Here is a 26304-nt window from a genome sequence, read left to right as displayed (position 1 = left end):
TCCTACATATCACAGATGCAATCTTGGATACAGGAAGGAAACCCTACGGGTGTGATTCAGATTCCCTGTTAAACAATACCACAAATTGGAGCCTATTATAGTTTAGGAATTAGAAATGATGGGCTAACTAGGGGAAACGAAGGACCTCTTCAGAAGCATCAAGTCCATAATATGGGATGACAGACAGCTCATTTGTGGTGAATAATAAATCAAAAAGAAACTTTCTGCATAACCCACTCTCTAGGATGGTGTGTGTTCAGGCCACTTTCTGACAAGATAGCGCAAAGCATGATACACTTTTTAAAAAAGTAGGTCAAAAAATGCAGAGCGAATGTTGACATCAGATATTACACGCTTCAAGTAAATTTTCAAACACAAAAACAGTTCATCCTACTTTACACAGTTCAACTGAGACTAAAGGAATATTCCCCACTGTAGCAATGGCTGTTCATCCAGAATGAGGTTCTTACGAACACAAATTAGTTTAAAACTTGGTGGCAAAATACATCAGTACATCATCTGCCTTTACAAAACGGTCATGAGCTATAGCCATCACTTTTTTAGATGTTGAATCCAATAACCAGTAGCTCAACCCAACCACTATCAAGCATGATTTAACACCATAAAAGGAAAGTCGTTGACTTTTATGCATAATATGCAATCATTCAGATAATCAGAATTGCTACAGTGAACATTCATTCCGTCCAGATCTTAATCATGCAGAAACATATATAATGCCCACTCGGTGTGGAAAGCCACGCTCGACTCTCTTCCCCCTCCTCGCTCCCTCCCTTCCCTCCCCTCACCCTGACCATTTCCCCCCTCCTCTCTCCCTCCCTTCCCTCCCCTCACCCTGACCATTTCCCCCCTCCTCTCTCCCTCCCTCCCCTCCCCTCACCCTGACCATTTCCCCCCTGCTCGGGTCATGACCCAACTGTGCAGCGCCTTGGGACGTCCTCCTGACGTGAAAGGCGCTTTATAAATGGAATCTTGTTGTTGTTGTTGTTGTTATAGAACATTATTTCATTTTCATATTGAAGACAAAGAGGACAGCATTGCTGAACCTATGGGACTATGTGCAATCCACATCAAAATAAAACATTTACTCCGGATTTGTAAAAAAAATTAATGGACTATAGTCAATGTGAGATGTATTTTTGACTGGGCTTTATTTAGTCCATGTATTTATTCGTATCAATGTAAATTCCAAGTAGTTTTCTTGCTGAAGTTATTGCTTTTTAAATAATGCTTTTCATTTAGGTCATGAACTCACAGTCAAGTCAAATTTCCTGGAAGAGATGGAGAGTTCAACTGAGCAAGAGTCAACTCAAGAAAGGGGTAGGGAATTGTCTATGGTTCCAGAAAAGTGAGTGCAAATAGTGGAAATAGATTTACAGTCAAAACTGGGGCTAAATTGCCGAAAGAAGTAAGGAGGTAAGGGCAAGCAGGTAAAGTGGATAAGGACCAATTAACAAATTGCATCAGGTTCTAACCAACTAAATATTTGCGTGTGGAAACACTGATCAGAAGACAGAGAGTGATTGTAAAAGAGAGCAAATTATTTTGAAGTGGAACCACATAGGTGCAGGACTGCTCAGCAGCAACATACCTGTACCAGAACAGCAAATGGAACAGAGAAGAAAAAGGCAAACACTCATTCAACCTTGGGAGAACAGTCAATGATTCAACAGAATGGATAATGGTACTGTTTGACCTTTAACCTGATTAATAACTTTGTAAACATTTACATGTAATTATTGCACTGTAGACCACATTTATGATGGGAAACATAAATAGGTTAAATTAAAACCATTTAAAAATTGAAACTGATTTATTCACTTTTTTATTGTGCATTCCTACTGATCTTAACATAAAAACAAGCCAATTCTGATGGACAGTGTGGACAGTTCAGTATAAACAATATGGAACCACACAGAATTCTGCCCAGCAGGTTAAACTGAAGGTTTTGGATAATGNAAAAAAATGTTTAGGGTCAATCAGGTGTCTTGACGCTTGTGAAAACCCACTACTATGCTTATCCAAAGAGTTCTACATATGTATGCAATTTACGCATACAACTAAAGTGGGACAGTGCATTTTTTCAACCCAAGCTTACAGGTATACATTTGCTTTATGTACACACTGCAGAATTCCTAAGCAAGGATTGGTCTGACCTTATGGAGGTTAAATGCACTTTCGACAAAACCAGCACTTTTAAGTTACATGATAGATGATTAACATTTAATTTTCTCCTTAGATTTCATTTACTGGATTAAGTATAAGATAGTGGAACCAGACATTTCAAAATCTTTCTGCATGATATGAAAATTATTATCTTGATCTAGCAACAATTGAAATAGCTTCCAGTCGTTCATCAATGCAGTTACTTCTCTGTTTCCATTTTGTTGTTGATGCTCATTTCCCACTGATAACCTTTGCATACTTATTGACCAAAAAAGTACAATATTGCTCTTTTAAAACAGATTGCGGTCCTAAATTTCTAAAGTGACTAGTTAATCTGATTGGTAAGATTCTTAGTGCTTAAGCTATTAGATACAATCACTTTCTAAAATGTACAATTCCCTGAATAGAAACAGCATTTCAAATTTATGGAAAAACAACAAAATGTTTTCTCATCCCCCTCCAACATTCAGGAATGCTAATGCAGTCAACCATGAGGTTGCTCTGCAGATCGGCATTAGACAAGCAATTTTTGGGGGGTGAAACTCTCTTATTTGGTTTTTTTTGTACTCTCCTTTCCCCGGAATTTTGGTTCCCTCATTCATTCCCATCCAAATGTAGCCATTGGACAGTTGCAGATTGTTGTACCAAGCCATCTCTTAAGACACAGTGGCAAATAGCTGTGCAAATGTTCCTGTACAATCAAATAGTATTTTCAGTTGAGGGGGTGGTATGTGTCAACTTTAAGTTGTGGATATGGATGAACAGATTGTACTGGTTTCATCAGGGTGGGGGTCAAGTGATGGAAATGCACATCTCCAGAGTTAAGATTGTAAATTAATTTACTCAAGATCTGAAGACGTGCACAGCCCGTATTACGAACTGCCTGCAGATGGGGCACTCACTCATCCTCTTGCCACACTTTGTGCACGTGACCATATGGCCACACTCCAGCAGTACACAATCAATGGGAGAGTCCATGCATATTTTGCAGATATTTTGATCCACACCTGAAGATTCAGTCCCTGAATGACAAAGAGGAAAGATAGTTAATGAAAAGTGTCTTCACGATTAACAATGCAACATTTTTGTAATTGCTACAGTGAACGATCATTCCGTCCAGATCTCAATCAAGCAGAAAGTTATATAATGTCCACTCAGTGTAAAAGCCACTCTTATAGAACATCATTTCCTTTTCAAACTGAAGACAAAGAGGACAGCATTGCTGACCTTTGGGACTATGTGCAATCCAAATCAAAATAAAACATTTACTCTGGATTTGTAAAAAAAAAGAAAAATATTACTGGACTATAGTCGTGACTTGTATTTTGGACTGGGCTTTATTTAGTCCATGTGATCATTTGCATCAATGTAAAGTCCAAGTAGTTTCCTTGCTGAAGTTATTGCTTTTTAAATAATGCTTTTCATGAACTCAGAGTAAGGTCAAATTTCCTGGAAGAGATGGTGAGTTCAACTGAGCAAGAGTCAACTCAAGAAAGGGAGGGAATTGTCTATGGTTCCTGAAAAGGGAATGCAAACAGTGGAAATGGATTTACAGTCCAAACTGGGGCTAAATTGCCAAAAGTAAGGAGGTAAGGGCAAGCAGATGAAGCGGATAAGGGCCAGATAACAAACTGCATCAGGTGAGCTGTAGCATTTGGGTTCTAAACAACCAAATATTTGTGTGTGGAAACATTAATCGGAAGACAGAGAGAGATTCTAAAAGAGAGCAAATATTAGCATTATGAAGTGGAACCACATAGGTGAAGGACTGCCTCGCAGCAGCACACATTTTTGCAACCAGGGAATTATGGAATACAAACTAAAAGTTCAAAAACACTGCAGCAAAATATCTGGATATCATTCACCTCTTGCAAGAAAATGACAACTCTGCTTGATATTGTAACAATAATAATAATCCTTGCATTTGATATAGAGCCTTATCATTCCTCGAGAGTTCTCAAAGCGCTTCACAGAATATACTGTAAAGTAAATTGACTGTATATTTTGTTGGCGTAATACACAAATGTGTCTCTTTTAAAAATTGACCATTTTTAATTGTATTCTTTGAAAGTAAAATGATACCTACCACGCTGTGTTCCAGATTCAGCAACTGAAGAAAATAAATAAAAGTTAGTATATCCAACACATTGAATAAGAACTGAGTTACCTCACACCCTACAAGAACAACAAAATTACATTTGTAAAGTGCCTTTCACGTTGGGAGGACATCCCAAGGCGCTGGATAGACAGAGTTATGGACACGAGCTGGGGGTAGGGGTGGGGGAGGGTGGAGGGCAGGGGTTGGAAAGCAGGGAGATCGAAAGCACGGTCGAAGAGAAAGGTCTTGAGATGGGTCTTGAAGGTGGCAAGGGAGGGGGCAAGACGGAGGGACTGCGGGATGGAGTTCCAGAGGGTGGGAGTGGCGGATCGGAAGGTGGAAATAGTGGGGTGAGCGAGGAGGGGGACTTGAAGCAGGTCGGAGGATTCATAGATTCATAGAATGTTATGGCACAGAAGGAGGCCATTCGGCCCATCGAGTCTGTGCAGCTCGTTGACAGAGCGTCACTTACACTAACCCAAATCACCAGCTTTCTCCCCATAACCCTGCAAACCCGTCTTCTCCAGATACCTATCCAGTTCTCTCTTAAAAGCTGTTATTGAATCGGACTTCACTGCCCTTTCAGCAGATCATTCCAAATTCCAACAACTCGCTGAGTGAAAACATTTCTTCTAACCTCCCCTCTGCTTCTTTTGGTAGATATCTTCAGACTGTGACCACGGGTCACAGACACACCTACCAGCGGAAACAGCTTTTCCTTATCTCACCTGTCGAAACCTTTCATGATCTTGAAGACCTCTATCAAGTCCCCGCGTAACCTTCGCTGCTCTAATGAGAAAAGTCCTAATTTCTCCACTGTCCTCATAGCTAAGGTTCCCCATTCCTGGTATCATTCTCGTGAATCTACTCTGCACCCTTTCCAGTGCCTTAATGTCCTTCCTGAAGTAAGGTGCCCAGAACTGGACACAGTACTCCAGCTGAGGCCTAACCAGTGTTTTGTATAGATTAACCATAACCCCTACTCTTATACTCTATGCCCCTACTAATAAAGCTCAGTACACCAAATGCCTTTTTTACTGCCGTATCTACCTGCTCCGCTACCTTTAATGATGAACACCCAGATCTCTCTGTACGTTCACCTCCTTTAAGATTGAGCTCCCAAGTCTATATTGCCTACTATCATTTTTCCTACTAAGTGTATCACCTCACACATTGAAATCCATCTGCCACATGTCAGCCCATTCCACCATTCTGTGTATGTCTGCTTGCAGTTGGTTACGTCCTCCTCACTATTTACTACCCTACCTAGGATGCTGAGTGGAGGGAGCAAACAAGATGTAGAGGGTTAGGAGGTCGCAGAGGTGGGGGGGGGAGCAAGACCGTGGAGGTCTTTGAAGGTGAAGACCAGAATCTTGAACTGTATCCGCTGTGTGATTGGAAGCCAGTGGAGTTGGGCAAGGATGGGGGTGATAGGGTCATGGAGCCTAGTGCGGGAGAGGACACGGGCTGCAGAATTCTGGATGATCTGCAGCCTGTGGAGGGAGGAGTTGGGGAGGCCGACAAGCAATGAGTTTGCATAGTCGAGCCTCGATGTTATGAAGGCGTGTATGAGGGTTTCGGTGGCCTGCGATGTGAGAGTGGTGGAGCCGGGTGACGTCGCTGAGGTGGGGGAAGGCAGAGCGTGTCATGGCACAGATGTGGGGTAGAAAGGATAGTTGAGGGTCAAAAAAGACGCCGAGGTTCCGGACTGGCTTAGCAAGGTGGAGTGTGCAACCATGGATGGTGATGCTGTCAGTGCCTGAGGTGTGGAGGCACTGACGGGAGCCAATCAGGAGAGCCCCGGTCTTGTTGACGTTCAACTGAAGAAATCATTCAGGACTTGATGTCTGACAGACATTCTGTCAGGACAGCAGTGGGTCCTGGAGTTGAAGGTGGAGGCAGAGGGGTAGAGTTGGGTGTCATCCACATACATGTGGAAGTTGACCCCATGTCTGCAGATGATGTCACCAAGAGACTGCAATCCTCTCTTACCCAGGTTTTGAAGGTTCTTCTGTTCTCTGTAAAGCCGGGTCACTCTCTCCATTAACTCCCATTTTTCACAGCAGCCTTTGTAATTTACAAAATTTCGTGCTAGAATCTCTTTGAGTTGGCGCACGGTGAGTGTTTCTATATCTTCTACACACGTCAGGTCAGAAAGTGAGGCTCGGTGACGGCCTGGAACAAGAACTTCCTCTGAATCGATGGACTGTGGGAAACGGAATCAGAATTCCCAAGTTAGGATTATAATAATCCTTGCATTTTGATATAGCGCCTTATCACATCTTCGAGATGTCTTAAAGCTCTTTACAGAATATATTGTAAAGTGAATTGATTGTATTTTGAGGGTCAAAAGCAGCAGCCTGCACAGCAGAGTCACACAAACAGTCATGAAGTGACCAATTTTTTTCTTTTTTTTTTGAAGGGATTATTACCCCCGGAAAAGCGACCCGCCAATTGACTAACAACCGGGCTCCTACTTACTGCTGGTAAACAGAGGCATGTGGAATAAGGAAACTTGCCCAATGTTTCATCCTACCGGGGAATCGAACCCAGGTCCTCTCGCTTGCGAGGTGAGTGCTCTAACCACTGGGCTACAGGATCCCCAAAACTCCTGCTCACCCCAGAGTTAAGCGCATCATATAAACATTTGCATCATTTGCAACCCCAACGAAACAAGGATAAGCAACACACCTCGGTCTCATCTTCTATTTGTGCTGCAGGCTCATTGTGACTTTCTCCAGCCACTTCTGTATTGACCTGTGTACGCAGACAAGAAAACTGAATCTACAAACGCATGACTATATAATATAACGAAATCAGCAAAATGGAAAACAAAGGGTCTTATATAAAAATTGAAGTTTATGACTATTACGAAAGGATTATACAAACAAATAAGGGAATTAGTTGTTAATAGAATTAAAGTAAATTAAACTAGACTAATGGTTTGAGCAGTTTTTATTGTAATGAACCCCTTCAGTCAGGTTTCCGTGCTGCCCATAGCACAGAAACTGCCCTGGTCAAGGTCACCAATGATATCCTGACCATCTGTGACCAGGGCTCCCTCTGTCTCCTCGTCCTCCTCGACCTATCGGCAGCATTCGATACGGTCGACCACGCTATCCTACTCCACCGCTTGTCCTCCCACCTCAACCTTCAAGGCACTGTCCTTGAATGGTTTAGGTCGTACCTTTCTCACCGTCTTCACTTTGTCTCGACGAATGGCTTCTCCTCCACCCCCCGCACTGTCTCATGTGGTGTCCCTCAGGGCTCTGTCCTCGGTCCCCTCCTCTTCACCCTCTATATGCTCCCCCTCGGTGACATCATCCGCAGACATGGAGTTAACTTCCACATGTATGCGGATGACACCCAACTCTACCTTTCCTCCTCTACTCTCAACTCCACGACCACCGATGTCCTGACAGCTGCCTGTCCGACATCGAGTCCTGGACGAGAGACAACTTTCTTCAGCTCAACGTGCGAAAAACCGAGGCCCTCCTGATTGGCTCACGTCAGCGCCTCCGCACCTCAGGCGCTGACACCATCAGCATCCAAGGCTGCACTCTCCACCTCTCAAAGCCAGTCAGGAACCTCGGCGTTTTGTTCGACCCTGAGCTGTCCTTTCTCCCTCACATCCGCACCACAACTGGCACCGCCTTCCATCACCTCCGGAACATCGCCAGACTACGGCATTACCTCACCCCTCACGCTGCTGAAACCCTGGTTCACGCCTTTGTCACCTCAAGGCTGGACTATGGGAACTCTCTCCTCGCCGGCCTTCCCGCCACCTCCCTCCACAAGCTGCAGGTCATTCAGAACTCTGCAGCTCGTGTACTGTCCCGCACCAGGCTTCGGGACCACATCACTCCCACCCTCGCTCGCCTCCACTGGCTCCCCATCCCCCAGAGGATTGATTTCAAGATCCTCATCCTCACCTACAAGGCCATTCACGGCCTTGCTCCCTCCTACCTCTCCAACCTACTATCCCCCTACCTACCTGCCCGTACCCTCCGTTCCTCTGGCTCCGGTCTGCTCCACGTCCCCCGCCCCAACCGCCCTACCATCGGTGGTCGGGCCTTCAGCCTCTCAGCCCCCAGGCTCTGGAACTCCATCCCCCAGTGCCTTCGCCGCTTCCTCCCTTTCCTCCTTCAAGGCCGGTCTCAAAACCTTTCTCTTTGACCGAGCCTTCAGCTCCCCTCTCGACTCTCTTCCCCTCCTCGCTCCCTCCCTTCCCTCCCCTCACCCTGACCATTTCCCCCCTCCTCGCTCCCTCCCTTCCCTCCCCTCACCCTGACCATTTCCCCCCTGCTCGGGTCATGACCCAACTGTGCAGCGCCTTGGGACGTCCTCCTGACGTGAAAGGCGCTTTATAAATGGAATCTTGTTGTTGTTGTTGTTGTAATATAGTTTGTACTATGACATGGTTCACAAGCTATTTCAATTTACAAATTATTTTTACGTAGCCATTGAGACTTTTCACATCCTCCCGACGTGAAAGGCACTCTATAAATGGAATCTTGTTGTTGTTGTTGAAAGCCCTATACGAATGTAATTTGTTGTTGTACTTTCTTGCAACTCATAACCAGAAATATATACATGACAACAATCACTACTTTTGAAAAATCTGCTTTTCACGTCTGTCTATATGTATGTGTGTATATTATATATATATAGTGCATTTTCACAGATTTACAACTCTTACATTACCTGGTTTATGTCCACAGGCTGCTCAGGCTGACTCGCGAGAGATGCTGCATACGGTGGTGGAGCCACGTGTGAGGTAGATGCTGCTGTCCCTGCGTGTGCAGTTGGTATAAAAGAATGCTGTTCAGATATATTCACCCTATAAATGGGAAAGTGCACATGACTGTTTGGAGCAGACTGGGGTTGTTGACCTAGGACCAGTTCCACGAGATCCGCCTTCTCTCTGCACATTTCCATTGAAATTTCATGTAATTGGAGGTAGTCTCGTAAATCTTTAACTTTAAGTTTCATTAGCTCGTCTCTCTGGAAGTCTGTGGCACGGAATCTCTGGCATGTGTGGCACATTTTCGGGCTGTTCTCAGGCTGAACAGAGCAGGTGGTACAGAAATTCTTCTTACAGTCTACACATACATGCTGCAAGGTGGAAGCAACATTAATAGTGTTAATATATATCATTCAATGCTTAGTCATACATTAATACCACTTCTGCTTGTTTTGTTACTTTAAAGATACAATACAAAATTACATTTGTGTATAGCCTTTCAAGTTTTAAAGGAATCTTAATTTTACATTAACTTCACAATTCCTATCTATATTATACATACTGTACAGATATAGCTTAGTTTGAATGAACCTGGTGTAATTTAGTTGAGCCAGCATATTTTGCATTATTAAGTCTGTACTAGGCATGCTTAAATAAATTTGAGTTGATTTAGAAGTTTAACCTGAGGGCTCACGAAAATGGGAATGTGATTCACTGTGGCAACTCCCACTTTGAAAACAAGACTATGGGTTTTGATGATTGCTTCAACAGTCGATGGAAGACTTTCAAAGAAAATGCAGTAATGGAAACTTGTGGGAGACAGAGAGAGACAAAGAAAAATAGAGAGAGAGAGGTGCGTATGTAGTAACAGCCGCCTTTAGTTAACTGTGATAAGCAACATTACCTTTAGCTTGGCTTTTTCACAGAAGTTCTCAGTTGATTCTCGGAAGTACATACTAGGTTAGCTGTTCAGCCTTACATATATAACAAAAGGCAGAAAAACAAAAATAAAAAGGCAAAGGGAAAAAGTTGGAAAAAAGACAGGATTAGGAATTATTTGAGATATAATCTGTAGCTACTTCCAGGAATATCCTTCAATCTTCTAAACCTTCATGATTGAAAATAAGGCTCGTGCAGCATTATTGTCAACTGGTCATTTGCACTACCATAGTTTTTAAATGGGCAGTTAAATAAATGGAAGGCAAAATGCTGCAGGAAATCTGAAATAAAAACAGAAGTCGCTGGGAACAAAAAGTTCATCGACCTGAAACCTTAAGTCATTTTCCTCTCTCCATAGATGCTGCCTGACCTGCTGAGTGTTCCCAACGACTTCTGTTTTAATTAAATAAATGACCTGCACCACTTTTACATCTTTTTGTATGGTGGTTCAACTTTATACAGAAATATTACTCTTCATAAAAGAAAACAACTGCCTTGGGAAATTGTATGCAAGATGATCGACAAATATGATCTCTAAAAACCACAATCTATTTATTTCCATTGTAATACCATTGAGCTAATCTATCCATTGTTTCTGCTAAAAGAATAAGGGTGGTGGGGGGGTGGGAAGGGACTCGATGGAACAACAAGTTTCAAAAATTCTTTAGGACTTGGATTTCTAACCCAGATCAGATTAATAGGATGAAGTCTTCTTTATAACCATTATTATAACCATTCTCAATGAAAATTATAACCATTCTCAATGAAACAGATGGGCCAGTCCTCAGCCCAGTTCCTAGATCAGCATAAAACTAATTTAGCTGGGAAACCGAAAAGTCACTCTAGTCTTGTTCATGGGGTTCCCAATTAAATTCAGACAAGCTCCACTTAGTTCATTCTTTGATCATACCAAGGTCTGGATAATAATAATACTTGCATTTAATATAGTGCCTTATCGTGTCGTTGCGGATATATTGTAAAGTGGATTGATGGTTGGTAGGTGGTTAAGTGGTCTCCCTTACCTCTGTGACCTCTTAACCCCCTACCAACCAATCGCTCCCTCCACTCAATGGGCTCCGGCCTGCTTCACGTTCCCCCGCCACACCCGTCCCACAATTGGTGAGCGGGCATTCAGCCTCTCTGCCCCTACCCTCTGGAACCCCATGCCAGTCCCTCCGCCTCGCCCCCTCCCTTGCCTCCATCGAGACCCTACTCTTCGACTCTTAAAACTAATGCAATTCTGCAATCACTTCTTTAAAAAACAGAAGCACCTCATGTCACAAGATTTGTGCGTGTGTCTGTGTCCCGTGACTTAACTAGTTTAAAAGATGAAAGAGTTGTTGTAAGGATAATTCAGAATGCTAGACTGGAACAACTATAGAAGTTGGGTCATAGGACGAAGGACTTGTACTCTTTGGAAGAAACACGGGATTGGTGGGCGTGAACCCAAAGAATTACCACACAGTTCTTTGTGGAAAGCTGACAGTTTGGCAACACAATTTGTATGGCTTTTGTGGTTTGATGCAGTATTAAAAGAAATATTATAGAAGGTATAAGGACATTTACCCAAGATTTCTAGATACCGGAACAAAATGCTTGCATTTACTTCCAAATAAAGATGTAGCGTAAGGCTTTTTAAAGATTATAGGATTGCCGTTACTGAATGCAATGAATAGATTTATCCATTTGGAGCTCTCAAGAGTGAGGTCATCTGAGATGTGGTCTACATTTGAGTGAAAAGATCTCCCTAGCGACAGGATAGAAAGAAGATGGTCAATGGACAGAATGCTAGAGTATTTTTTGCCCGGAGGGGAATCAACAGGGGGAACAGGAACAGATTACCAGGTAGGGTTTAAAAGGCTAGAAACTGGACTCATTTAAAAACAACTCCACATTGTAATGGGAAGGAAGACAGTAGCTTTGTTATTCTGGAGGATCAGATTAAATGGGCCTTTTAAATATCTTGAACTAAAACAAGATCAGTTCAATTACATTCTTGCCTTGAGCAGTGTGTGACCTTACCTTTCTTGATGCATTTTCAAATCTAGCACCACAAGCTCTGCAGGTGTGTTCAACTCCAGATGGAGATGGGTAAGAATTGTAGCCTGCGTTGGTGTATGCCTGCCTTCTAGAATTGTGTTCAGGTTCCTCCATGGTCTGGTTATCCACACAGAACCAGTTACAGCAGGAGGCCAACATTGTGATGCTGTCTGCAAGAGGGAAACATGGATTTGTTGATACATGATTAGACAAAAGTAAACATTTTTAATAAACATTTTCCACACTTTTTGTGAGGGCACATTTGCTTCTAACTTAAACTACAACACTTGAGGGGTTGATCCTCAAATTATTCTACATACAGTAGTTATCTGGTGCAACTTACTGTCAGATCTAGTGGGGAAAAAAATATTCTACTTCAGTTAACAGTTCAGTTGAAACTGAATTGCATCAGTGAGCATGGTGTTCGCCTCCACCTACAAATAGAAGCATATGCAAAGGTGTGTCTTATAGTACCATTACTGTTCACCTAGCTTCACAGCAAAGCAGGTTCCATGTTACAACGATATAAGATGAGTGATGTAACCGCACCCAAACTGGCATCAGTTCAAAATCCACTAGGGTCAGACCACTTGGAGGAGATTTCACACCATTTGGTTTCATTCCAAGTAGAGTACAACTTGAACCAAGTCTACTTATCAAAAGTTTATAAGGAGCACTGGACTGTGTATGGGTTTCTAATGTTGGAAAATAACTCTCTGTCCTGCCAGCTCACTTGTAAGAGAAATTATACTGGCAGCTGAACAAAATATCCTGGTCTATCCATGCAAACCCGATGGTAAAAAGAACTGCAGCATGTTGTACATTTTTTTACAGCACCTTTTAGCACATATCTATAAGTGATTAATTGTCTCCTCACTTACACCCTTTGATTAATTATCTGCCACCTGGCATTGTGTTACACTTCCACTGTTCTCCAAGCAACATGACATCAAATTGCAGATGTGGGAGACAAGGGTTCTTAGCACTGGTAAAAATGAATCTAAAGAAGCATGGATAAGCCACAGAGTAACTCCTCTAGTGTTAACAGTGGTACAAAACAACAAGAACAACAAATTACATTTGCATAGCATCTTTCACGTCAGGAGGACATTCCAAGGCACTGGACAGTCAGTGATCCGCACCGCATAAAAAGAATACAAGGAGGCGCAAGATACTGCAGGTTCAATTTTGATGCTTGATAGGGCATTTTTAGAAAACAATTACTGCACTGAAATGTGTATCTTTATTAGCAGTAAACTGGTACACCCCTCTTCACTCTCCATCCCCCATCCCGTCCACAGACGTTTACTTAAACAATATCAGAGATAAATAAGTATTTAACTCAGACACCTTGTAATATACCTGTTCCTCTACCCAATACGGAGCCTAAAACAAACATTACCTGTTAATTATTCTGCTCGTACAAATACTCACCTTACATTAATGCATTCAAGTGTTACTAGCATTCTATTTCGGCAACAGATCTTACTAAAGCCAATGAGCAAGGGGGAAAAGGGACAGAATGAAAAGGGACAGAATGCCACCAAAATGAGCCGTTACAATTCAGAAAGTAAGTGATCAGAATACTGCATTAGAGTCAAGTCAACAGATCTGTATCCATATTGATGCTTTTCAAATGAGAAATGGTCTACAATGGAGACATCTAAGTAAAATTTCTCATGTTCTAGTCTATTCAATTACAAGAAAAAAGATTGATTACGGAGTCCAATTTGTGCAATATTTAATTAAAACTGACCTGGGAAAAATGGCAATAATCAATAGAAGCCACAAGATCAAGCAGTTGGAAGTTTAAAAGTTGGATGAGACAGCAAGTTCATAGTCTGGACTGCAGCAAATCAAGAGAACAAGCCATTGTCGTAAAATGAATTCTCCTGCCCTGTTTCTAGTGAAGCAGATCACTATGCTGGACATGGTCTGCTAAACCAGATCATTATTCTGGGTACTAATTACACTTCTGGTTACAATTTTAACTTGTGTACATCATTCAGAATATCTAAAAGCAAACCCAGAAACACTTTTATGGACAGACTACACTTGTCGAACACATCACAGAACTAACCGTTGATTACACAAAGTTCTGCAAAAGCCTAAATTTATCTGGATTCAAGTTCTGTTTAATATACAAAGAGAACCACAGATAAAACACATGCACTTAGTTCAGTAAGATTATTTTTAAGGGAAATCGTGCATAATATAAACACAAAGGTTTCTGCTAGAAGACCAATAATAATAATCCTTGCTTTTTTTTAATATAATGCCTTATCACGTCTTTGAGATGTCTCAAAGCGCTTCATTGTAAAGTGAATTAACGGTATATTTTGTGGGTGAAACGTGGCATCCAATTGCGCACAGCAGTGTCTCACAAACAGTTGCGGATTGAGACTTTAGAAGACTTTCCTACCCTGGCTGAAACTTAAGTTGGATATTTAAGAAATGAAGTCAGTGACGGAGACCTTGATAAGCAGGTTTGTCCAAAATTAGAAGAATCAACTTTAAAACGTTAACTTACCAGGACGTGTAGGCTTCAACTATCCTTAAAGGCTAAATGACCATCTGGTTGGTCTGCTGTTCTAGCCATTTCGGATATCAGATAACAGTGATCTATTAGCTTAATAAGATCTTAAACATGCTGCATGTAAATACACAGCATACAGTAGTTTGGTACATTTATGAGAACCAACTACTGGATATTTAGCATATTTGCTGCTTTACATTGCTGGTTTATTGATAAGGGCTCATATATTACTGCTAGCCTCCATTGAAAATCCCCAGGAAAATAACTTGCAACTTTCAAAGATTTGTCTCTATGCAGTTCTTTCAAAGTAGATCCAACTGCTATTGGAACTGCCCTGAAAAACAGATTATTTCCACAGGAATGCAAGACAGCTGCTACTACAGGAACAGTTCTGCAATAAAGTTGCAGCATCAGATTACAAGAAAGTACACAAGCTTTCAAGATCATGTATATTCACCATACAAGCTATGGAAATGAACATCAAGTGGTTTGAGTCCAGGCCTCAAACACCTTTCTTGGAGAACTCTTCCTGCTGTTGATTAGTCTCAGTTTCAAGATCAAGAAATTCTGTGTGGTGCCTGTTCTAAAATTGCTCTTCACAAACCTGAATCTGTCGCCTCTTATCCCATTCCAAGTTTATCTTCTCTATCCCATTTCTTATACACATCTATAAAAATCATTTTAAGATCATCACATCTAGATCATTAAACATAGCCTCAGCAGCTTCTTAACTAAAATAAATCATTCATTTGGTTTATCATAATAATAATCCTTGCATTTGATATAGCACTTTTCATGTCTTCTAGATGTCTCAAAGCGCTTCACAGAATAGACTGTAAAGTGAATTGACTGTATATTTGTGGGCAAAATGCTCATTTGGTAATTGATTCAATAACTGTATTATGACTCAATCCCTTCTTATTCTCTTTAGATTTGTAACCAAAATGATGGTATTGTAGTCTAGAAAGCCTATGGGTCCACTTGGGTCTGTATAAAGACCATCTGACAATTTGCTATTCAATGTCTCATAAGATATGAGACATATTGCATAGCTGCACCATAATCACAATTTTACCTTCTAGCTTACATTGCATGTTTCATGACAACTTGCAGTAAAAACAGAGTAAGTAAAAAGGGACTCGTCAAGGAGGTGGTTTTACCAGGATATCAGTGAAAGGCAGGCATTGTGAATTGATTTAGCCTTCACTCAAAATGGCCTGTTAAAAGATCTTGGATTGTCCATTGGACCATTTTTAATGCTGTTGAAGAGTCAGTTGCACAATTCTTTCTTTAATTAAAAACTCGCCCACAAAATATACAATCAATTCACTTCACAGTATATTCTGTGAAGCGCTTTGAGACGTGTCGAAGACATGATAAGGCGCTATATCAAATGCAAGGATTATTATTATTTCCACTTTATTATCTGTCATCCAGCAGATAAAATGCACTTGAACCACTCAATATTTGGTAATGCAGAATCGTTTTCAATTCACTTGTACAAAATAATTACCCTTGTTGAATCTGAATTCCAATGGCTCTTTCAGGAAGGGAGGAACAAAGTCACAAAGAACCTATGTGATTGCAGACCTGGTTACTCACTGTAAACACAGTTTTGGATGACATTGGCATGAGCCTCAATGTGTTGCTCAATGCAGTAATAGGAAACAGTGAGTGATCAATTTTTGCTGGGCAACAATGAAAAAGCAGAGGCCAGGTGGTCCTCAGAGACAATGAAACGCAAAAACAATCACCTGAGATGCTCGTACACAGCACCTGCTCTCACATCATGCCCGTACAACATTTGGCCAGGGATGAATATGACACAGGGAGGGGTATGACACAGGGAGATCCGCGAGACAGTGCTTTGAAATAATAAAAATGTGTCTTTTAAAAAAAAACAAATGTCAGCTAAAAGGGACTTGAAGACAATAGGCCACATCCAATACGTAAATCCCAACAAAATGTAGCTGAACCAGTTTGAAATGTCAGTTGGATTTTTATAGCATTCGGATTACCAAATTTATTTGCAGAGCTCGAGTTTATGTTGGATTTTAACCTAATATAATAATAGTAGATTATATCTACCAGCATTTGTAACTTTTATTTTTTATTAAGATTATTACACTAGGAGCACTTGCAGGAGTTAAGAGGTGATCTGATTGCGGTGTGTGAAATAATAAAGGGAATGACAAAATAGACAAGGAATGACTCTTCCCTTGAAAGGTAACCCAGAAAGTGGGGACACAATGATAACATTAAAGGTAACATGATTAAATTGAATCCAAACAAAGTAACTAAACAAACTTGTTGTTCACACTTCTAATTTTATACTTTAGATCACATTTAATACTAATCAAGCTATTTTGTTTAGAATACAACTTTTTGTGATTCAACTGACTTCCTTATCCCAACCCAGGTATCATGATGGGTGGCAATTAGATAGATACAGTTTCTCAGATGGGCAAAAATTCAACTTGGAATTTGAATTTGTCACCCCATGTTTGCACCACTTATTACCAGTCGCATTTCTTCATAGCTATTTTCTACGTTTGTGTTCTGTAAATTGGAATTTTAAAACTGGAAACTAGGATCAGAGTAACTAATCTAGAATTTAAAGGTCACTGAAAATGAACTGCTTTAAATGGAAATAGACTCTTTCAGTCACAACTCAGCCAAATTCTTTTTACTGCTTTTTAAGAGAGGGAGGAAAGATTTCCCTAAAAACAAACCAATAACCAAACAAGGCTGGAATAACTTTCTCACTACATACCACAACAAAGTACGTTAGTCAGGACCAAATTTAAAGTGGGTAATTTGTAGCAGGTAGAGTATTAAATTTTATCTTCAATTCCAAGCCCTAATCCCACCCACTCCTCACCCCAACAGGTAATAATAAAATATTACTTCAGAAGTTGCAGATAGCAGAAGTTCCCCAGAAATTGAGGTTTTAAACAGCTTTACCCTCTAATTTTAACCATGGGTTTGAAAACATACATCTCTAATCTAGGTTTTATTTTAATTGATTTTCTCTTTTGGAAACTCATCTTATTCCCTTATCAGTAATAATAATAATAATCCTTGCATTTGATATAGCGCTTTTCACGTCGGGAGGACATCCCAAAGCGCTTCACAGAACACACTGTAAAGTGAATTGACTGTATATTTGTGGGCGAACGCGGCAGCCAATTGCGCACAGCAATTTCCCACAAACAGTCGTAGATTGAAAATGACCAATTTATTATTGTTTTTGGAGGGATTATTAGGCTCTGTGTGGAGTAAGGAAACTTGCCCAAGGTTTCGCCCTGCCTGGAATTAAACTCGGGTCTCTCGCTTGCAAAAGCGAGTGCTCTAACCACTGAGCTACAGGACTCCACAAACTACTCCAGTAGTTTCCAGTCCAGGGTTATATTCTACAGGGTTCATAGTGTTAGTCGGTTGGCAGATCGCTTTTCCAGAGGTAATAATCCCTTCCAAAAAAAAATAATAATTTGGTCACTCAAACCCCAGCTGTTAGTGTGACAATGTTGTGCTATGAACCTTCTCAAAGCCGTGATAAGGCGCTATATCAAATGCAAGGATTACTATCATTAAATTCGAACTTGCTGGACATGAATCCTAAACTAATTTCTTTTCATATCTCTACAACAGCTGAAAAGTTAACATCTTACCAGAACCCTTGTCAACACAAATTAATTTTTTTTAAAAAAAATCAGTTTACTGAAAAACTTAGCTTCTGCTTTGTGCTGAAAAATCTTGTGTTGCATCTTCCACTTTGATTATATTAACAGATTTCCCTGAAGCACTTAGTATTAGATACACCAACAGAACAACAGTGCAAACAATTTTGACTCATAATTGGTTGAATTTTAAGGCCACAAGTCAGTCAGAGACATCACCTGAGGAATCTGTGCACCCAAAAAGAATCCATTATATATACATACATAAGTCACTGAAAACTTACAATATTTTACTTATTATAATAATAATCCTTGCATTTGATATGGTACTGTTCATGTCTTCTAGACGTCTCAAAGCGCTTCACAGAATATACTGTAAAATGAATTGACCATATATTTGTGGGCAGGTTTCGCCCTGCCTGGAATTGAACCCAGGTGTTAACTTAATAAGAATGCACTTAACGTGCATTCTCTTACTCCAGAACAACATTCCCTCACTTCTCCAAGAAGATCCAGTATTAACCCACACCAAAGCTTCAGGAATTGCCCTCAGTTTTTCCCTCAAATTCTACATTCCTCCTTCTTGTATCAAACACAAAACAAGGCTGTTGGTAATTGTGGTAATAACCGACACACCACATCTTCATGGTGGTTCCCAAGATTTTTTTTAACAAACCTAGTAAATGCATGCGTCTGGGAAACCCTACAACTTTCCCCTGACTAATAAACACTGGCAACCTTGATTCAAGAGATCATGATGATGATTTTTCTGTTGGTAGTTTTCCAGCCTCACTATAACTTATTTATTTAAACTTTTGCTGGCTTATGATCATTTCTATGGGAAACTCCTCAGTTAGAGCTATTGATTAGGTAGAATAGCAATTAGTTCAAGCCCTTTTCTGAAAACCTACTTCAAAAACTCAACAAACTTACAAATATAATTTACTGGAGCCATGAACTGAACTGTTTGTAGTTTTCAGACATACGATCTAAAAGGAACACAAAACCTAATCCTTACCCTTTTCACACACTGACAACAACGTGGATTTGTTGCACAATAATGTTAAGCAGAACAGAAGAGATAGAATCATAGAATTATACAGCACAGAAAGAGGCCATTCGGCCCATCGTGTCTGTGCCGGCTCTTTGAAAAGAGCTTCCAATTCAATCCCACTCCCCCGCGCTCTCCCCATAGCCCTGCAAACCTGTCCTCCCCAAATAATTATCTACTTTTCTCTTAAAAGATGTTATCGAATCGGCTTCCACCGCCCTTTCAGGCTATGCATTCCAGATCCGAACAACTTTTGGTTTTTCTAGGCTAGGTCCCTTTTAACTTATTAAAATTAGCCCTCCTCCAGTTGAGTATCTTCACCTTTGATTGCTCGTTGTCCCTTTCTATAAGTACTCTAAACCTAATGATGTTGTGATCACTGTTGTCCAGATGCTCTCCTACTGAAACCTGCTACAGTTGCCCCACTTCCCCCAGTTCATAATCTTGAGTCATATTGCGTTCCAGTCATACATTATCTTAACAAATAAATCACTTTTAAATTGAAGAAAGTCCAGTTTTAGTAAAATCAGCAGTCACATTGCTGCTCACGAATGCATTGGAATTGTAGATTCCATTTCCCACGCAAATATCCTTTCATTCGGTTTGTAAAACATGCATTTCTATCACTCTGAATTTTCTCTACCTTCCAAATAACAAATCATCTTAAAAAGCACACATGGGAAACTGGAAAACCACCATAGTAAACAAAATTCAGCTAGAGTTCAAAATCTTGTATCTTTTCATTATTTTATTGAAGGTTTATTTTAGAGCTCATATCAAGTATGGCTCTGGTTATCCTGTTACAAAATCATCAACCTTATCCTCACCACAAATGAAACGAATGTTACAACAATAAATGTAGACTGTAACTGTAGAGAATTCATTGTTTGCTCTAACCCTTATTTCAAGTTTGAAAAAGCATTTTTTTTATTAATCTTTAGGCCAAGTTGGGCAGTATTAAAGAACTCACAATATGCATTTCAGCCTTTCTTATAATGCAGCTTCCAACGTGTGTCACAATTAGGGTTAAGAGTTCATTTGCAGTTATGTAAAACCATACTTCAATACATCAGTAATTTATCAACAAGGATGGAATATACTCCCTGCAAATTAAAAAGTTCCACCATATGCTGTTTAAAAACCTCTGTAATGCAATTTGGTTCTATCAAAATAAAGCAAAATTAAAGCCGTCTCTCTCTCCTCTCTCACACCCCAGTGTACTCTCTCCTCTCTCACACCCCAGTGTACAGTGATGTGTAGTGACAATGCCCACATTACATGTTTCGTCTTCACTTGTCAGTCAAGAGGACTACAAATGAATGTTGATAACATAGTTAGAATAGTAGTAGCAAAAGTACACAGATAACTGGTTTAACCACATGATAAAAATAGCCTATTATATTTTTTAATTTTATTTCAATAGGGAAAACTGGAACGGGAAATATTACGTTTTCAGGCTAATGTCGAAGATTAGTCAATTGAGCAATATGCTGGTGACGGGTATATCAATCATCATCTCACTGGGCACTTTGATTTAGGATTTGACCTAACGCACATTCAAGGTGAACTGAATACAAACAGGTCATACATACTTTTCTATTTTAAAGAACTTAGCTTTCTGCTTAATTCTTTGTGGCAAGTGTTATTTGAGTGTCATGTTACTCTATATGTGGAGTCCTGTAGCTCAGTGGGTAGAACACTCGCTTTGCAAGTGAGAGGCCTGAGTTCAATTCCAGGCAGAGGGCGAAACCTTGGGCAAGTTTCCTTACTCCACACAGAGTCTAATAATAATCCCTCCAAAACCAAACAATAATAAAATTGGTCATTTTCAATCTACGACTGTTTGTGGGACATTGCTGTGCACAATTGGCTGCCGCGTTCGCCCACAAATATACAGTCAATTCACTTTACAGTGTGTTGTGAAGCGCTTTGGGACATCCTCCCAACGTGAAAAGCGCTATATCAAATGCAAGGATTATTATATGACAGTTCAAAATAATGTGTTCCAACTGCTAGCTATAATGGAAACTTCTCAGGAACTTTGGCACATTGTATTAAACTAGTTTCAGGTAGACATTACACAGTAGGTCAGCAATTCAACCTTAAATACCTGCAATGCTGTAACATTTCATAGTGCAAAGTAAATATATTCCAACATCAAAGGTTAAATGCAATCTGAAGTAGTAACTTGGAAAGTGAGGTAACAGAAGTATTCTTCCCAAATCTCAAAATATATTCTGTATGTCATATAGATACAATATCTGTTGTACAAAGTGCTTACATTCATCTCTTTCATTTTAAAAAAACTTGCACTGATTAACCAATAAATGCAGAGAACTTAGCTGAAGGAGGGAATACAATGAATCACTGAAACCAATTTTACATGATTTTCTGTCACCTATCACTTCCTTGACTAAAACCACTGAAAATTATTGGATTTATATGAATTCTGCCATGCTTGCCACCTTCTAATTGTATTGCACTCATTCCAACTCCACATGTACCAGCCCAAACAAGTGACCAGCCTGGAGACTAAAAAAGGATGAAATCTGTGCCTAATGGTCTCTCTAGTTCCTGTTACTACCACCACTACAACAACACCACCACCACCACCACACATTTGTAAAGTGCCGTTCATGTCAGGAGTACATCCCAAGGCACTGAACAGTCAAGGATGCAGAACATGAGCGTGGGGGGCAGGGTTGGGATGAGGGAGGGCCGAGGGAGTAGGAGGGCGGCTGAAGGCACAGTCAAAAAGGAGAGTCTTGAATCATACCTTGAAAGAGGCAAAAGAGGGAGCAAGGTGAAGGGATTGTGGGATGGAGTTCCAAAGAGTAGGGAAAGAGAGGCTGAAAACCCAACTGCCTATGGTAGGATGGGTCGGGCGGAACCTGCTGAGTGGAGGGAGCGGACAGGTTGATAGGGGGTAAGCAGGTCAGAGATGTGGGAGGGGACAAGGCCATGGAGGGCCTTGGAAGTGAGCATGAAGATTATGAATTCTATCCTCTGAGGGATGGGGAGCCAGTGGAGCCGGGCGAAGGTGATGGGGTCACAGAAGCCTGGTGTGAGAGAGGGCAAGAGCTGCAGAGTTCTGGATGATCTGTGGAGGGAAAAGTTGGAGAGGCCGACAAGGAGGGAGTTTTTATAGTCGAGCCTTGAGGTGATGAATGTGTGGAACAGACAAAAACATTTTTTCTCTGTTAATTATGGAGTGTGCATTTTCCACCCCATCCCCACCAGCAAAGGGAGATAACACAACAGCCCACTTTCCCTAAGCACAAAGAACACGTGGAGAATAGCAGAAGTCAAGGCATTAGGGACCACACATTCTGGTCTGGTCATTTATCAACAGCCCCCTGGACCAGGAATGTGATGCAGATTCCACTACAGAGTTGACAGAGGTCAGTTTCCCCTTTTCCAGTCAGTTCAAGCCAAAGGCAACTTGCTTTCCTCTCCTTTCACACCTCCCACCCCCAAAAGAGGATAGTCTCAAATTACACCTTCTCATTGAGTCAATCAAGTTAGATATTCACCAAATTTGGGAGCACAGCAAGCATTAACAAGATTTTAATTCATAAGAGAGTATTAAGAGACTATGTACAGGTTACAACACTGTCTCCCAATATTTTGCGTGAAAATAAAGGCAAGATTTTTTTTATTGTAATCATAACGCTCACGATAAAACTGGCAGCCAGGCTTCAAACACATGAAATTTAGTAGCCACCATTATAATTGTTTTTGTTGGAAGATTGCAAAACTGTCTACCGCTGTATTTGACATCAAGAGATTCCGGTTGCATCTCAGCAAAACAGTTGTGATATTTGCAACAAGACGTAGTCATGTCTTTGCACCAAGGCTTATGATAAGTTAGTGAGATACAGTGAGAGAGAGAGAAAGAGAGAGAAAGGGAGAGCAACAAACCCTCACCAGTAAACGAAAACCCACTTCAAGAGAAGGAAATGGGGAAAGCACACTCCGGCGTTTCTCGGTTGTTACGATCGATCGATGCCCGGTGTCTGCCGAGTTTCTGGCTGCTCTTTTTTAATAGATTCATAGGATGTTATGGCACAGAAGGAGGCCATTCGGCCCATCGAGTCTGTGCCGGCTCTTTGACAGAGCAAGTCGCTTTCACTGACCCCAATCACCAGCTTTCTCCCCACAACCCTGCAAACCCGTCTTCCCCAGATACCTGTCCAGTTCTCTCTTAAAAAACTACTTACGGAAAGGGAACAATGCTCTTGACATTTTGGTGACAACACATCTTGAAGGAGGAGCCTGGCCACAACAACAACAAGAAGAGGAGCCTGGCCACCACCACAACAACAACAAAGGAGCCTGGCCACAACAACAACAAGAAGAGGAGCCTGGCCACAACAACAACAACAACAAGAGGAGCCTGGCCACAACAACAACAACAACAACAGAGGAGCCTGGCCACAACAACAACAACAACAAGAGGAGCCTGGCCACAACAACAACAAGAAGAGGAGCCTGGCCACAACAACAACAACAACAAGAGGAGCCTGGCCACCACCACAACAACAACAGAGGAGCCTGGCCACCACCACAACAACAACAAGAGGGGCCTGGCCACCACAACAACAAGAAGAGGAGCCTGGCCACAACAACAACAACAACAAGAGGAGCCTGGCCACCACCACAACAACAACAGAGGAGCCTGGCCACCACCACAACAACAACAAGAGGAGCCTGGCCACCACCACAACAACAACAAGAGGGGCCTGGCCACCACAACAACAACAACAAGAGGAGCCTGGCCACCACCACAACAACAACAAGAGGGGCCTGGCCACCACAACAACAACAAGAGGAGCCTGGCCACCACCACAACAACAACAACAGAGGAGCCTGGCCACAACAACAACAACAACAACAAGAGGAGCCTGGCCACCACAACAACAACAACAAGAGGAGCCTGGCCACCACAACAACAACAACAAGAGGAGCCTGGCCACCACAACAACAACAACAAGAGGAGCCTGGCCACCACAACAACAACAAGAGGAGCCTGGCCACAACAACAACAACAACAACAAGAGGAGCCTGGCCACAACAACAACAACAACAACAACAAGAGGAGCCTGGCCACCACAACAACAACAACAAGAGGAGCCTGGCCACAACAACAACAACAAGAGGAGCCTGGCCACAACAACAACAACAACAAGAGGAGCCTGGCCACAACAACAACAACAACAAGAGGAGCCTGGCCACAACAACAACAACAAGAGGAGCCTGGCCACAACAACAACAACAACAAGAGGAGCCTGACCACAACAACAACAACAACAGGAGCCTGGCCACCACAACAACAACAACAACAGGAGCCTGGCCACCACAACAACAACAACAGGAGCCTGGCCACAACAACAACAACAACAACAGGAGCCTGGCCACAACAACAACAACAGAGGAGCCTGGCCACAACAACAACAACAGAGGAGCCTGGCTACAACAACAACAACAACAGAGGAGCCTGGCCACAACAACAACAACAACAGAGGAGCCTGGCCACAACAACAACAACAACAGAGGAGCCTGGCCACAACAACAACAACAACAGAGGAGCCTGGCCACAACAACAACAACAGAGGAGCCTGGCCACAACAACAACAACAGAGGAGCCTGGCCACAACAACAACAACAAGAGGAGCCTGGCCACAACAACAACAACAACAACAGGAGCCTGGCCACAACAACAACAACAGGAGCCTGGCCACAACAACAACAGGAGCCTGGCCACAACAACAACAACAACAGAGGAGCCTGGCCACAACAACAACAACAACAACAACAACAGAGGAGCCTGGCCACAACAACAACAACAACAACAGAGGAGCCTGGCCACAACAACAACAACAACAACAGAGGAGCCTGGCCACAACAACAACAACAACAGAGGAGCCTGGCCACAACAACAACAACAACAGAGGAGCCTGGCCACAACAACAACAACAACAGAGGAGCCTGGCCACAACAACAACAGAGGAGCCTGGCCACAACAACAACAACAACAGAGGAGCCTGGCCACAACAACAACAACAGAGGAGCCTGGCCACAACAACAACAACAACAGGAGCCTGGCCACAACAACAACAACAACAGGAGCCTGGCCACAACAACAACAACAACAACAACAGGAGCCTGGCCACAACAACAACAACAACAACAGGAGCCTGGCCACAACAACAACAACAGAGGAGCCTGGCCACAACAACAACAACAACAACAGAGGAGCCTGGCCACAACAACAACAACAACAGAGGAGCCTGGCCACAACAACAACAACAACAGAGGAGCCTGGCCACAACAACAACAACAACAAGAGGAGCCTGGCCACAACAACAACAACAACAAGAGGAGCCTGGCCACAACAACAACAACAGAGGAGCCTGACCACAACAACAACAACAAGAGGAGCCTGGCCACAACAACAACAACAACAACAGGAGCCTGGCCACAACAACAACAACAACAACAGGAGCCTGGCCACAACAACAACAACAGGAGCCTGGCCACAACAACAACAACAACAACAGAGGAGCCTGGCCACAACAACAACAACAACAGAGGAGCCTGGCCACAACAACAACAACAACAACAGAGGAGCCTGGCCACAACAACAACAACAGAGGAGCCTGGCCACAACAACAACAACAGGAGCCTGGCCACAACAACAACAACAGAGGAGCCTGGCCAGCCAGGCACTGGGCACAGACTTTGACTCGATTACATTCGACGGTCAATTGAAATCTCACACACGCGCACCAAACTTTTCTTTAAAAACATGATATATATGACTTGGCGGCAACGGCCCGGAGCTGTGGGCAGCGCGCGGGGGGGGGGGGGGTATAACCTACAACCCCCCCAAACCTTCACCAGCTCGCTCACCTTCACAGCTTCTCTTTCCTCCTCCTGTTTCCTCCAAGAGGAAGGGGTGGGGGAGGGGAGAAAGTTTACTCCCTTTTGATCGTTGCTTTTCTTTTTTTTTACCTCATATCGTTAATAACG

At 42.1% G+C, this 26304-nt stretch overlaps 1 protein-coding gene across 3 annotated transcripts; it reads right to left on the bottom strand.

Moving 5' to 3' along the window:
• Nucleotides 1–996: 996 nt before the first annotated feature.
• LOC103186898 (E3 ubiquitin-protein ligase rififylin) lies at nucleotides 997–26204 on the bottom strand. 3 transcript variants are annotated; one of them, XM_007906158.2, is made up of 7 exons: nucleotides 26185–26204; nucleotides 11988–12175; nucleotides 8987–9397; nucleotides 6974–7039; nucleotides 6275–6488; nucleotides 4271–4294; nucleotides 997–3206 (listed from the first exon to the last, which is right to left on the bottom strand). In XM_007906158.2, the coding sequence occupies exons 2-7, from the start codon at nucleotides 12162–12164 to the stop codon at nucleotides 3028–3030; spliced, it is 1071 nt and encodes a 356-aa protein (XP_007904349.1). In that variant the 5' UTR covers nucleotides 12165–12175; nucleotides 26185–26204; the 3' UTR covers nucleotides 997–3027. The 3 variants fall into 3 exon arrangements, with proteins under 3 accessions (XP_007904349.1, XP_007904351.1, XP_007904352.1); XM_007906160.2 differs by lacking the exon at nucleotides 26185–26204 and adding an exon at nucleotides 23200–23337; XM_007906161.2 differs by lacking the exon at nucleotides 26185–26204 and adding an exon at nucleotides 9931–10000 and having other exon boundaries at nucleotides 11988–12050.
• Nucleotides 26205–26304: the final 100 nt, after the last annotated feature.

The sequence above is a fragment of the Callorhinchus milii genome, unplaced genomic scaffold (assembly GCF_018977255.1).
Source record: "Callorhinchus milii isolate IMCB2004 unplaced genomic scaffold, IMCB_Cmil_1.0 Scaffold10, whole genome shotgun sequence".
Lineage (NCBI taxonomy): Eukaryota > Metazoa > Chordata > Chondrichthyes > Chimaeriformes > Callorhinchidae > Callorhinchus > Callorhinchus milii.
The sequence above is the reverse complement of the archived record's forward strand: the minus strand, read 5'-3'. Positions and strand labels throughout refer to the sequence as shown.